Genomic DNA, 13,362 nt, shown 5'->3' with positions numbered 1-13,362 from the left:
TATTGTTCCCCTTTTTGTGCCAGCATCCTTGATTTAAATGTGAGAGCTGAACTTCTGGTCCCAGTGGATTAATTAACAAAAATGCAATGATGCACCTCATCAGCATCACTCAGGTGATTCAAACTGGTGGACATGTGGAGACCAAGTTACAGTAATTTATCCATGAATATATTTTCAGCAGAGCAGCAGGGCAGCATCAATGTTGGTTTCCTTGTTGTAGCCTGACCTCCCCGTAACTATTAGTAGAGTGTTATGCTTACCCCTCACCTTGGCACGGTCAGGTTTAGCCATGAATTCATGGGTATGCTGCAAAGCCTGTTGAGGTCAACAGAGTGGCTCCCACTGATTTCAGTGAACCATAAGTACAGTTCAAACTCCTCACCTCTCCAGCCTCTGTGCTGAATCTAGGCTCCCAAGATATCCCAGGAATAAACCCATGAAGGATGCCAGTTTCCATGGAGTCACGATCGATTTAACCTCAACTGAAGTGATGTATAATTGAACACTTTCCGTTCAGTGCACCCAGGATCAGCAAACAAGTTCTTAAAACTCCAGCATTGCTAACTAGAGGCACCTGAGCGAGGGCTGCAGCACGGCTTTCCTAGCTCAGCCGGTGGGCAGGAGAGCGCTGCCTCAGAGCATCCTTAAAAATGTATGAAGCAGCTTGCGTGACAAGGTGAAGACGGAAAGGGAGAGCTCCCGTACTTTAGTTTTCCAACATCATTTCATTATTTATTGACAGTTTTTCTGACTTGAGGTTTGGAGTGCATATTGATTTACATGGTGAGGTCTCTTTTACAAATTTTTATAAGTTAGACTTTGCATCAAATCGAAACAGGAAGGCCTCAGTTTTGCAGGTGTGCCGTCCCTGTGAGGCTGAACACCCACATGGCATCTCCATAGAGTCTAAATCTGTCTGGCCCCTGGAATTCATCAGTTTTTCCTTCCTTACACTGCCAGCTCAGCGGCACAGAGGCCCTTAAAAATACGTCCATTCTCCTTAAAGTTACTTCTGAAATGTACAAAGCATCTGAGAGGTCTTTTAAAAGTGCAGCACTGTATGAAAGACCAAAGTTCTGCTTGGAGAAATACAAACCAAAAATGTGCTTTGAATCCTGTTTCATTAGACCTTTCAGGAGCAGGCAACAACATGATAATCAAGTCTCCTGGCATTCAGTTAGACAGATGCACAGTGTGTTACATTGATGTAGTACAGATGTATGATCTCAGCTAAACTATAGCAGTCATGCTTTTGCTTTAAGACACACTGATTAAGGACTTCTTGGAATTAGAATTAAATCTAAATAACAAAATTAATCATCTTTAAAAAAAATTATCCACATTAGTTGGGATCCTCATTTTCAGTCACTTAAACCTAATCTCCAGTAAGTATAAATCAATTTATAGTGTTGCTGAAATCAATATAGCTACTCTGATTTATGCCAGTAGCAAATTTGGCTCCTGCACTACAGTTTTACTGATACCCTGGTGTTTCTTAAGACATAACTCCAACAGTTGCGGTCAACAGTAACTGTTGTTTTTATTTTGTTGTGTGAAACATAGTTGGTATTTTTAATGCTTTTATGAAAATGCCAGTTTTAGCAGACTGCAACATGCAATATTTAACAATGTGTTAGAGATCTTCAAATTATCTACAAGGGTGCAGTTTTCATGGAGAAAGAAAAATGAACCTTGCCAGTTATAAAGTACAGCCCTGCAGGGATGATAGGGAATTCTGATATCTCCATCTAGAAATGGGAAGCTTGGCATATTTTTCTAAAGTGTTTTGGCTGTTTCCTACGTGATCACAAACATGAACAGCGTAAAGATGTGATTTTATGTCATCTGCCAAAACACTGTGAGAAGCCCAAAAGATGTAATGGCATGGGTCACAAAGCTACAAAGGGCAGGTTAGCAGCTGAAATGCATCCAGACACCTTGCTGGCCTTGATCAACGTTATGCATTCAGTTGGTTTAAAAGTGTCCCCCAAACATTGAGCACTTTGATCGTTTTTCTTGGGCAGCCAAGCAGAGATAGAAGAAGGGAAGAGCACGTGCCTGCTTTTACAGCAGCTTCTTCGCTAACGAGAAAGCTGTGCTCTGCCTCCTCCCTCCTTCCTCTCCCCTTCTGCTGCTAAGACTGTAATTTAAGGGAGTGCTTGGACCTTTTGCCTTTTATTCTGGATCACCTTAGAGAATTATTAAATCCAGCTTTTGTATTGAAAAAATGGGTTCAGAAGGAGCCCGTAAGCTCCTGAACTTGCTAATGGTGTGCTCCTGTTGATTGAGAGCAAGCTGAGGTTCCCATCATTTGAGCAGTCAGTAATTTGCATGGGGAAATTTCACCTCCATTTCCATTACTGATGAATATTGGCTCTAGAGAGTGGAGCCCTCTTATTCAAAGCATTCTTCAGAAATTTTTTATTGTTCAGTTGTGGCATTTTACTGCAACATTTACAAGAAAATAGTAATTATTAAACAAAGAGCATTGGGAAGGCAGTTCCACACTGAACAGATCCTGGGGAAAACAAAACAAAACAAAACAAAACCCTAACAGAGGCATAAGTTAAAGCCTGACTGCTGCTTTGATTGTCTTCATTTCATTATCCTCCAAGTTTCCAACAAGTACCCATCTGACCCTTCGACTGGGTGCTAAGTCAAGGCGGGCACCATGAAGCTCAGCTGGGTGCTGGGAGCACCAGCTCCCCATTTTGGGGCAGGAATGACTCTGCATCTGGAAAGGATTTCCTTGCTTCCCTTTGCAGCCAGTCACTTTTCCTGGCTAACAAGGCAGGAGGGCAGAGCCGGTGCTGAGCTCTTCACTGAGGCACCACCAGGCTGAGACCTGTATCAGCCAAGCCAGGAGGTTCAGGACTGATCCTCTTTACCCCCTGCTTGGCTGAGCAGGACACAGGATCAAGGTAACCGAACAGTTGGCTTTATTGCTCATTAAGTGTATTTATTTCTGATGTTGCAGTGTGCTGTGAGCCTTGCAGGTCTGACTCTTCGCCTGTTGGTGCGGGAACGATTGCAGCGCAGTGCTGACTGTTCTGCGGGTTCAGTGCAGGATACACGGCCAGAAGGTGGACAGTGAGGGAGCACCAGCAGGTTTCAAACACTGACAGCAGCAACTGTAAGAAATGTTATTGCTGCTATCAGTCCAGCTTCAGATCAAGCTGCTGCTGTCTAAGAAATCTTTGCCTGCTAGCTTTTAACGGTGTGTCAGGTTCTGAAGTGACAAAGACCTCTGAACATCGCTTGTGCTCTTTTTTTCATCACATCTCTCACCTTGGCCTTGCAAACCCTCCACCCTTTCCTCATTTCTAATTTAAGCTTTTCCTATGGGCAGTCTTTTTCCTGAAAAACAGCCTGTGAGTATCAGCAAAGGCTTCACTGATTTATTTACTGTGCTAGTGAGCTGGAAAACCCCACTAAACTTTTTAATCAGCATAAACATGAACTTAAAGCTATCTGTCAGCAGCTCTGTCTCCCTTGCTTCCTTTCAAAGGAAAACACAATATCCCATCAGTGCTTCCCCTTCCAAACTCAGGACAAGCCGAGAGATGCCCAACGCAGTGGCACTTCATCTTCGCTAGCACTTGTACACCCCCCCAGCACTGCACAATGTCATAAAGAGTATACTCGGGTCCCAAATCAACATAACTACATCAGCAAGGCACCTTACCCGTGCTAACAGAGCTGTATGGATTCAGTTCTGGCATAATCCCATGAGATCATGCCAGAGAGATCTCTAAGAGCTTTTTTTACCCACTAGCCTATTGAAGTAAGCTGTGTGAATGCCCTATTCACCCAGTCTTATTCTTACCTTTGTTAAATAAAATATCCTGTCATAGTCACCAGTCCAGCTTTATAAACTCTTCTAAAATAATCTTTCAAATAGCATGGAATGTCCCTCACATGGCAAACCAAAACTTGAAAATCGTCAGGCAGTCATCATCACTGAGGGTATCTGTGTCAGCATTGTGAAGACAAATTGCTTTTGCTTTAGTGGAAGTTATGATTCATGAGAAAATGCATATAGCTATCATGTGACAACTTGGTAAGAGCATCTTTTTTGCAGTCTGTGATGATCTTTGTATTGAATATAGCACAAATCCTTAGATTTTTCTGGAGCAGATGAAAGCAAAAATACATGCAAGCTCTCTGGCGTTTGAAAGAGGTATGAGGTAAATCTTTGGGGAGAAAGGAGGGCATCTCATCTTGGTTTAGTTCTGCAAACAAGATAGCTATCTTGAATAAAATCCCAGAAAAGTTGAGCAGTGATATTTTTGCCCAGTGCTGCATTAACTCAGAAAATACTCCATTTTTTGGTAGAATGTGTTCCTTATGGTAAATATCATAGTAAGTGACTTTTAGCATTTGTTTACAAATATTTGTTGAAGCGAACAATTTCTTAAATGTGCTATGCTAAATAATTCATTAGAGGGTTGGACAGAAAAAAAAAGACTGAGGTAGTTCTGGCTTGAATTGCCGCATTCAGATTTGACTGGATGTTTATTGTTTGTGTATGAATTCAGTGTTTCTGAATACAGCAAATTTCCCTTTTTTAAAAATGCATCAGAAAACTATAGTTTTAGAATGTCTTTTGTACTAATTAAACCAAAATGCATGAATTATTAAACATGCTCATTTGCAGTGTTCATGCACTTGAAAGGTTTGCTTTCATTACTAATAAGGCACACACACAGCTGAAAAGAGGTAATTAGAGCATCAAAAGCAGTGAACCATCCTGAAACTTCATAATGCTTTGCCTGAAAAAAATCACCATTCAGCTGAATAGCAAGAAAACAAAAAAAATATCTACACTGTTGAGTCCAGAAGGATGAGAACCAAAGTCTTTCCAAGTAACTCCATAGATATGCAAGAGGCTTTTACTCCTCAAATATACCTTCAGAACTGATGTAGGAGTGGCAAAAGGGAACCCCTGTGGTTATATTTCAAAGACTGTGGTTTTAAGTCAGTAACACATTAGTTCTTATAAATCAAAGACTTTTTTCATCCTGTGAGACTGTTTCAATCCTAGCAAAGAAGAAAAAGGTCTATTCTCAAAATTTTTCTTTTCTAATGATTTTAATAATCTGCTTGTTTTATAAGCACTTGCAGGGAAAGATGCTTCTTGCAGATAAGAAGGAGCGCTGGCACTTTTTATGATAGGAAAATGTGTACATCATATCAAATAATGAGTGCTCTGTGTAAGCCATGCCAGAGATTGTGCATTGCGTATCCAGCTTTGGAGACCAAGTTACACTCTCTGGTTTCCCATTACTGCAATCCTGTTGGAACTTTGACCCCAGACATTTAGAAAATTACAGTAAAATGACTGCATATTGTTTACACAGATTATTGACTATGCTTTCTTAATGTAGATTTAGGGAGGAAAAAAGGTCTTTTTTACACAGCCTGAAGCTCTTAAATACACGTGCGAAATGTCTAGACAGCAGCTTGAAAACCAACCTTCATCTCTGTAAGGTTCAACACTCATCTTTTTTATAGTCCATGCACATCCGTCGCTCTCAAGAAGTAGCGGTGTGTTAAGATACAGAAGTGGCTCTCCAAGGCGACTGCAGGGGTCTGCCAATGAGCCATGCTCCGGCTTCTGCTCCGCACCGGCTCCTTCCTGGAAAGTCGACCATAAAACAGAAAATGCAGTAGTAAGAGGGAATGCGTGTGAAATTACCTGGCTGGTCTTAATAAAGCAGTGGGCGCCGTGCCGCCTGGCAGCAGCCCGTCAGAGCTGGTGTTAGGGCAACAGACATCTTTGGGAAAAGGCCTGTTGTTGCGGGGAATAGGGATGGGGGTTCAGCACAGAAAATTGGTCCTTTTCTGCCAGGGCTGAGGGATCCCTCTTTTGCATGGTGGGCAACCGTGGGAACACGAAAGAAACCCTGCTTTCTGACCCCGGCAGTCTCTAAACATCCCTGACAAGAAGGAAGGTATTACTTTGGTATTATAGTTAGTCACAAAGTTTTCACGCCCACTATTGCCATCTCAGAGGTGTGCTTTGCTGCCCGCCTTCGCTGGGGCCCTGACAGGGATAACCCACGCCTGAGGGAGCCGAACGAAGGCCCTCGCCACCGTCGTTAGCGGGCAGAGACAGGTACGCGGGGGCAGCATCTCGCTCCTACGCTCTTGTCTCTCTCCCCCACTGGGGAGGAGTGGGTAGCGATAAGGCTCCTAATTTAGGATACCGCGATGCTGCAGAAGATGCAGCCACAGGGAGCAAGCGACACAAGCGTTTCCCATCCAGGCTGTCTCCTCCCTGCAGCCCACGGGGAATGGTCGTTGGAGCAAACTGCCCCCACAACTCCATCTTGGAAGGACTCGGCCCAAAAGGGAACCCAGAAGCAAAATAACTGGGGTGGAGCATGGGTGGCCAGGGGATGGGGGTCTGCGTGCCAAGGGGCTGTTGAGCAGCACGGGCATACCCGCGGGCAGCTCCGTTCGATGCCTTTAGTTAAGTGGAGTGAGTCGGCGCCTGCCAGTTCGTGTGTCTGTATCCTGATGTACTTTCCCCCAGCAGTAGGTACATTGCTGTCTCGGCTGAAATAGGTCTCATAACGCTGAATGGGTTTGGCATGAAAGGAACTGTAGGAAAATAGGGTAAATGAGTAAAACCAAATAATGTTACCACAATTCATTTTTCAAGTGGCAACCGGTATCATTATAAGCACAAACCTTCCCATCTCTCTAAACTTATGTAAATGCTATTGTGGTGCATGTCAGCCTAATCTTGAGATATGCACATCTTACTCTACGGGGGTTAGACACTATGTACCATGCATCTCTGTTGGAGATTTAGCTAGAATAAAACATATGGAATCAGACAGTGCCTGGGGGATTTCTATAGGAATAACCAGTGTTTCTGTCCAAATGTAACTTCTCAGCAATTCTCTGTCTGTAACCTGAAATTATGGATAGAGCAGATGCTGTTACTCTTTTAGGCAAGACTTGCAGTGCCTTGACTTATATGAGAAAGCAAAAGACCTGTTTTATTTTAGATCATTGGACAGCTTTTAGCATGGTTAGGAAAAATGGAATTGTTACGCCTTGTTTTATTATGAAGAAGTGCTTTCCTCGTGTACTGTTTATGCCACTGCCACAGCTCAGCCTTAATTTCTACTGCTGTAAACAGCTCCTGTAGACACAGGTGTAGTAGTGCCAAGAGTCTTCTACTTTAAACATTCAGGGTGCATCCCATCTGTAGATGAGACTATGGTTTTGATATCAGCTATAAAAAGGAAGCTATATACCTGCAGAGGTCTGTAAAGAAGGGGAAATGCTGTTCTTGAATGGGCCTGTAACAGTGCTTTTTTTCATATATACATGAGGTTACACCATCAAATATTTTTTAAGGTAATGTCATTATGTGCCTGATTGCCTCTCATTTGCTTGAAGTAACTTTATGAATGCCTAACAAGCAGGCCGAAAATAAATAAGCCAAACTGATTTCTGTAGCAGGTCTCATACACATAGAGATATGTGGAAGGTAACACTCACCCCTGCCTAATTCCAGTTAGCAGGTCCAAGGCACCTGTCTGAACTCGGTAGATTTGCAAAGGCAAATCCTCTGAACTGAGGAGGCTGCCATCACCAGGTTCACATAGAAATGCCCAGGAATCAGGGGAAATAACAAAGAGGAGGTTTCCTTGACAATACAGAACAGAAGGGAAGGTTGATGCAAGAGCTAGGTGCCAGCCCCAATGCATTTTGTTGCTACAAAACAGCAGCATATTGATGGCCATAGTGGTAGGAAATCATTAGTGGTTTAAATACAGTGATGATGGATGGCAGGTAAATGTAATTATATTGGGACAAGAAAGCTTTTCTCTTTTATTCAAAAAATCTCTTTAAAACTATAGTTTTAACACTCATGCATGCATTTTAAATAATTTGGTCATTCTGCTCTGGATTGGGGGTCATTAATTGTAATTGTGAAGGTTTTCATTTAAAATGGAAAATAAGAAAAGGAAATCTACCGAGCCTGTACATTTTCCAAGTTTTGACAAATGAAAACCAAGACCTTTTGTTTTAGGAGTCTGAGAAAAACTTCCTGGTCTTTTCAGTTTATCTTCTTCATGCTGTGAGTGCATGTAAAACACATCGCACTTCTCCTTATAGTCATTCTATTATGGAAACAAATATTAATAGTGAGTTCTTATGAATCTGCCCAAAAGGAGATTGTTGACCCTTGATTCTGTAAGATCATAGCATAGTAAATGGCTGACAAACAATATATCAACTCTAAATACTGCAGCTGGATTGATTACAGATACTCTGCTTTGGTGGCCAAATCCATCAGCTTGATTCCCCCAGCCAGTAGGTGAGCGTAACACAGCACATGACCATAAGTAAGGACTTGTTTTTTCACTTTTGCCTCCCCAGGTGATCTCATGCATTTGCCACCCTACCTTAGGATGGACTTTTTATTGAACCGTGGCGTGCAGGGCACGAGCAGAGACCTGGGTTTGGGGCAAGCCTGCTTGGAGCCGCAGAAAAGCCGAACCTTGAAGCGCCCCACCGTCCTGGAGCCGATACCCATGGAGACATCCTCCACAAGAGAAGTACAGTCATGGCAACCTGGTGCTGTGGCGACGTTACCTCAGCGAGAAGGAGCTGAGCTAGGACAGGCAGCAAAAATGAGCAGCTCCCAAGAATCCCTGCTGGACTCCCGGGGCCACTTGAAAGGAAACAATCCCTACGCAAAATCTTACACCCTGGTATAACAAAAAGAGCATGGTTGGACAGTGGCTGTAAATATTTACACTGAAAAAAAATCCAATGAAAGCTACCTTTTTTTTATTGAATTCCAATATTTATAATTAAAGAAGAAGATTGCCAAAATATTTGACAAAAAAAAATATGAACGACAGACAGTGCAAAGACTCTCTTGCTTTTTTTCTGTCTGAGTGTGAGCTTCATCTGACTGGACATCTGAATTTTTGGGTAAAAGAGTCCAGTTTTCTGATCTTCACAAGCGTTTGTGTTTTTACTGATTTTCTACGAAGTGCATGGAGACTTAACTAAAACATTTTAACTGGAAGTTCCATCAGACAAGATTTAAAAGGGAAAAAATCACAAAAAAAAAAAAAAAAAAAATCACCCTATTTGTGAATTCAACAGGAACATTGATTTGGAAAAAACAAGTCTTTTGTCATGTTTGCACTTTTTTTTTAAATTAGAAAATGGGTCCTTGATTGTTCTTTTTTTGTTGTTAATTAGGATGAGTGATGTCAGTGGAGTGAGGGGACTGATTTGGGTTTTTTTTTAATATTAATTTAATGAGACACTCTTTGCATTTTGTCTATGCGAAATAAAAGGGTCTTCTGCCTTTATTTGTGACGTCTGCTTCCGTTGCCTTCTGCTGTACTTGGTTTTCCCTGAGTGTAACCACCATGTCAGTTCCATAATCTGAACAATGTCTTCTTGTACCTGGGGCAGAAAAGGAAAGCGGGGGTCATACCTTTGGAAAAAAAAATGGTGTTCACTTACCCACAGCTTTTTTGCTACCATGGGGCAGAGAGCTAGAACGGTGCAAGTCCCGAGTGCTCTGAATCAAACTCATCAGGGACTATCTGCATTCGCTTCATCAACCACTGGGAGGCTTTTGTTCAGCTTCAATATTTTTTGGATCAGAAGAAATGTGTTGATGTTACTTTACTTACTCCCTAGGAATGGATTTTTAGTCCATTTGGGAGTAGCACTCACAGAAATTAGTTGCTTACATAAGGACTGGGGAAAAAAAACAAACAGTTTTTCCCATAATAGAAGAAAGGGGAGGAAAAAGTTATTCCAGGTCTAAGATCAACACAGCTTCCTTTAGAGGAAAAAACCTTTTTACAGAGGAGCTGTCAGCTCATATTACTTTGTTGCATCTTTTGATTACACGAGAAGTAATATTGCTTGTTTTATACAAAGCATAAATGATTGAATACTACAGGTTGGTGGGTTTAACACAATAACATTTGAGCCGCTAAGTGCCTCCTTGTGTGTGTTCTGGCTACCTGTGTGTGCCCTGACCAAGAGAACATGGTGCAGAGCATCCCAGATCAGCGCCAACACAAACACGCTGTTCAGCACTGGCTGGAAATATTAACTGGGGTCTGAAAGCAATAAACTAGGTACACTTGAGCAGGCTGAGAACCTCCTGCAATTTCCCTGGCTGGTGACAGTGTGGGCGCTGCTAATTCAAACATTTCTGCACCATGCTCGATTCAAGCTGTTTCAAAATGGAAAAATGCAGTTATGCACAATTTTTTCATTACTATTGTTAATGTAATTATGCTGTTATAAGGGCACTGAGTTAGCAAAGTACTGAAGTGTGTTGAATCAAGTTGCACTTGCATCCTTAGCTGCGTCAAGCCCAAGTGCTAAAGTGCTGGCAAGTCCTACAGAAGGAGCCAAATGAAGACATCCTTGAGGTATGTACTTCTTACAGACCTACAGAGGAGTGCTGAGATGTCACTCAGGTAAGGAACCACTTTCCCTCTAGTCTACCTATTTGACCGATATGATGATAAAGCACATTAAAAAAAAGACACCACCAAAAAAAACCCCCAAAAAAAAACCCAAAAAATCCGACACCAAGCAACACCACACAACATTTTGCCTCTGTAAAAAGAAATAAAAATTAAAAAAAAATTAAGAATTACCCATGAAGTATTTTCAAACAGAATGAAAAAACTATATGTTGAAAAAAGATTAAGTTATTAATTTGCCTTAGTTTGTTGTGTTTTTTTCCATAGAGAAACATTTTTTTAATAAGAACCTAATTTAACATACAGAAAGAAGTTTCTTTTACTATTTCCCATTGAAAAACTCCACAGAAAACTAAACTTCTACCGAAAATTTCATTTTGGGGCAATTCAGTTCTTTTTGATTCCCACAAGAGTTTTTCCGGTGTGCTCAGCTTGAGCTGGATGGGGCATTAGTACTGCATTTACAAATAAAAATTTATTTTCTCAGTGGCATTCAGGACTTTGGAGTCTCAGGCCATTTTCAGCTTCCATTGAAGCTTCCTTCTTGTCGTCTGAAAAAAAGGTGAAAAGCTTTTGGGCAAAACTGAGGCTTGATCCATTTTTTACTGTGGCTCTTGGCTGCCCTCAAGCCCAGGGATGGTGGGTCCTGTGGCTGTGCTCCCCACCAGAACTTGCCTTCAGTGACAGACAAGAATGAGCATGTGATGCAGGGAGAAAAATATTCACATTTTAAACTCCTGGTGACTGCTGGTAGTGGAAATATTCCAATATCTCCCTAAATTTACATTTGGCTGACAATCTGGAAAGTGCCAACCGTCCTTGACTTAACGAGACTTCCTCCTCATCTGTATTCAATATGCCTGGTAATATTCATCCTCCTCATGAAGTGAAGATGCCTTTGGGGGCCCCATATTCACAGAAATTCATGGCAAGTCTCCTGCTGGTTAAAATCAAAGTGGAACCGGGCTGTTGCTTAACACACGGAGGCTCAGACCTGCAGGGTGCCTGGCTCCGTGCCCTGGATCCAGCCAGCTCTTCAGTATGCGTGACTGTAAACATGTGTACGGTCCCCTTGGCTTGGGGGTTTTATTGGCTTTTAATTTTCCAAACAGCGCTGGAGCGGTAGAGCTAGTTAAACATGTAACAGAAGCTTTAAGGAAGTGCCTGTCCTACTCTCATCTAGTCAAGGTTTGGAGGTAGAAGTAAACTCTTTTCTCAGGTCAATATAGCTGGGAGCAGCCAAATCCCTGCAGGGTGCATTGGTTCGCAGGGCCAAGATGAGAGCAAAAGTGTTGATCTGTCTCTGACACTTCCCTGTAAGAGAACCACCAAAATCCACATTTTACTTTTCCCCATGCCCCAACCTCAGCTAACCCTTTAATGATTCACAGATAGTAATTAACTTTCCCCTTTTGTCTCAAATGAGTTAGCAACTCCCTCACTCCTGCCTTTTGTAAGAACATTTTTATCCTTCTTTATTCCATTACTGTTTTGCTTAAATTGTCCGATTAACACAATTACATTAAACTCAGTACAGTTTTTCCCTCTCCTTGTTTTTAGGTCAGAGCTTGCTTTTCCTATTCAGAACCAAAGAAATATTGACCGTTTAAGTTTGTCTTTTGGTTGATTATTTTTTTAACCAGGTGAGCTCCATAGCAGTGTTACTGTAGCTAAGAGGACTTAGGAGTTACAAGCAAGGTGAGGTATTATAACACCAAATAACATAGTTGAAAAACAAACAAAAGTAACCCTGGGCTACTATTTGGGACAAACAGAGTCCAGAGGAGCTTTGTGCAACCAGGTTTCCTACTTTCCCAGGCAGCTGGGGGGATGATACCCAATCCCTGGCTTGCAGGTGGGGGAATGGCAATAGGTCTCACCTGATTCCTTGCATTAAGTAATTTGGGGTAAATGTCTTCAGACTTTGATGCCCAACAGAGTTTGCCTGCACAGCCAGGTATGTATGAAGAGGGGGTTTTTTTGGTCGGTTTTGGGGCGGGGGCCTGAAGATATGAACAGTGAAGAGGTGGGATAAAGGGGCCAGCTGGAAAGGCAAATTCTGCCAGCACACCATTTTCCTGAGTAGGCTGAAAAGCTCTCACAGAGAAGGGAGCTCTCCTTTAAAAGAAAGGAAAGGTAAAAGGAAAAAAAGCATAGTTTGGACAGCCTGTTCATAGTTTTAGTGTTAGTTGGGTTATTTTAGGTCGCAGCAGTCGCTTAATGGGCTCTCATGGTCAACTATGAGGCATTCCAGCAGGGAAAAGAGAGTGCTTTTCACCATTAATTTTCTCTGGACTTGCCTGAGCATCCCAAGGGGAACCTCACCACCTTACCAGAAAGAAAATGCCTCTGTAGGAAACGCACCAGCCCAGTGCACACCACTAGCACTGCTGGGGGGTCATACAGTGCGCTTCCCTGGGGCTTTATTGTACATTCTGAACTACTCCTCCTTTTTTCACAATGAATGTTACACTCCTTTGTTTTGGGATTTCAGGGCAGGAGAGTGCTAGAATTGACATAAAAAGGATCGGTAACTATTTTCAGAGTTGACAAGGGCCCTGTAAACTTCCCAGTAGGTCTTCAGCATGGGAGCATTTAGTATGCCAGCTCCCCACCCCGCAGCAATCTCCTCCTGGCTCTCTTTTAAATGCCTCTGCCCTCCAAAATAAATGTTTTTCCCCTTTGCAGGCACCCGCTGAAGGTGCTTGGTACTTTTCAGGCCTGACAGTAGGCAAGGGGACAAGCATCAGGGATGACCCTGAGGGCAGAGCTGGCCAGACACAGCCACAGCAAGAGCGGGCAGCTTTCCTGCCTGTTGGAGCAATCATTTGAGTGTAAAATGAAGACCCATTTCTATGTGATGTGT

At 42.4% G+C, this 13,362-nt stretch overlaps 1 protein-coding gene across 1 annotated transcript in view; it reads left to right on the top strand.

Annotated features, from left to right (window-relative positions):
• Positions 1 to 9,353, top strand: part of DSCAM (DS cell adhesion molecule) — a 475,910-nt gene extending 466,557 nt beyond the window's left edge. The window contains exon 33 of the mRNA XM_030020086.2: positions 8,404 to 9,353. Within this exon, the coding sequence (XP_029875946.1) occupies positions 8,404 to 8,744 (341 nt within the window). The 3' untranslated portion in view covers positions 8,745 to 9,353. The remainder of the gene's footprint in view (positions 1 to 8,403) is intronic.
• The last annotated feature ends 4,009 nt before the right edge of the window (positions 9,354 to 13,362 follow it).

The sequence above is a fragment of the Aquila chrysaetos genome, chromosome 7 (genome assembly GCF_900496995.4).
Source record: "Aquila chrysaetos chrysaetos chromosome 7, bAquChr1.4, whole genome shotgun sequence".
NCBI classification, from domain to species: Eukaryota; Metazoa; Chordata; class Aves; order Accipitriformes; family Accipitridae; genus Aquila; species Aquila chrysaetos.
The sequence above is the reverse complement of the archived record's forward strand: the minus strand, read 5'-3'. Positions and strand labels throughout refer to the sequence as shown.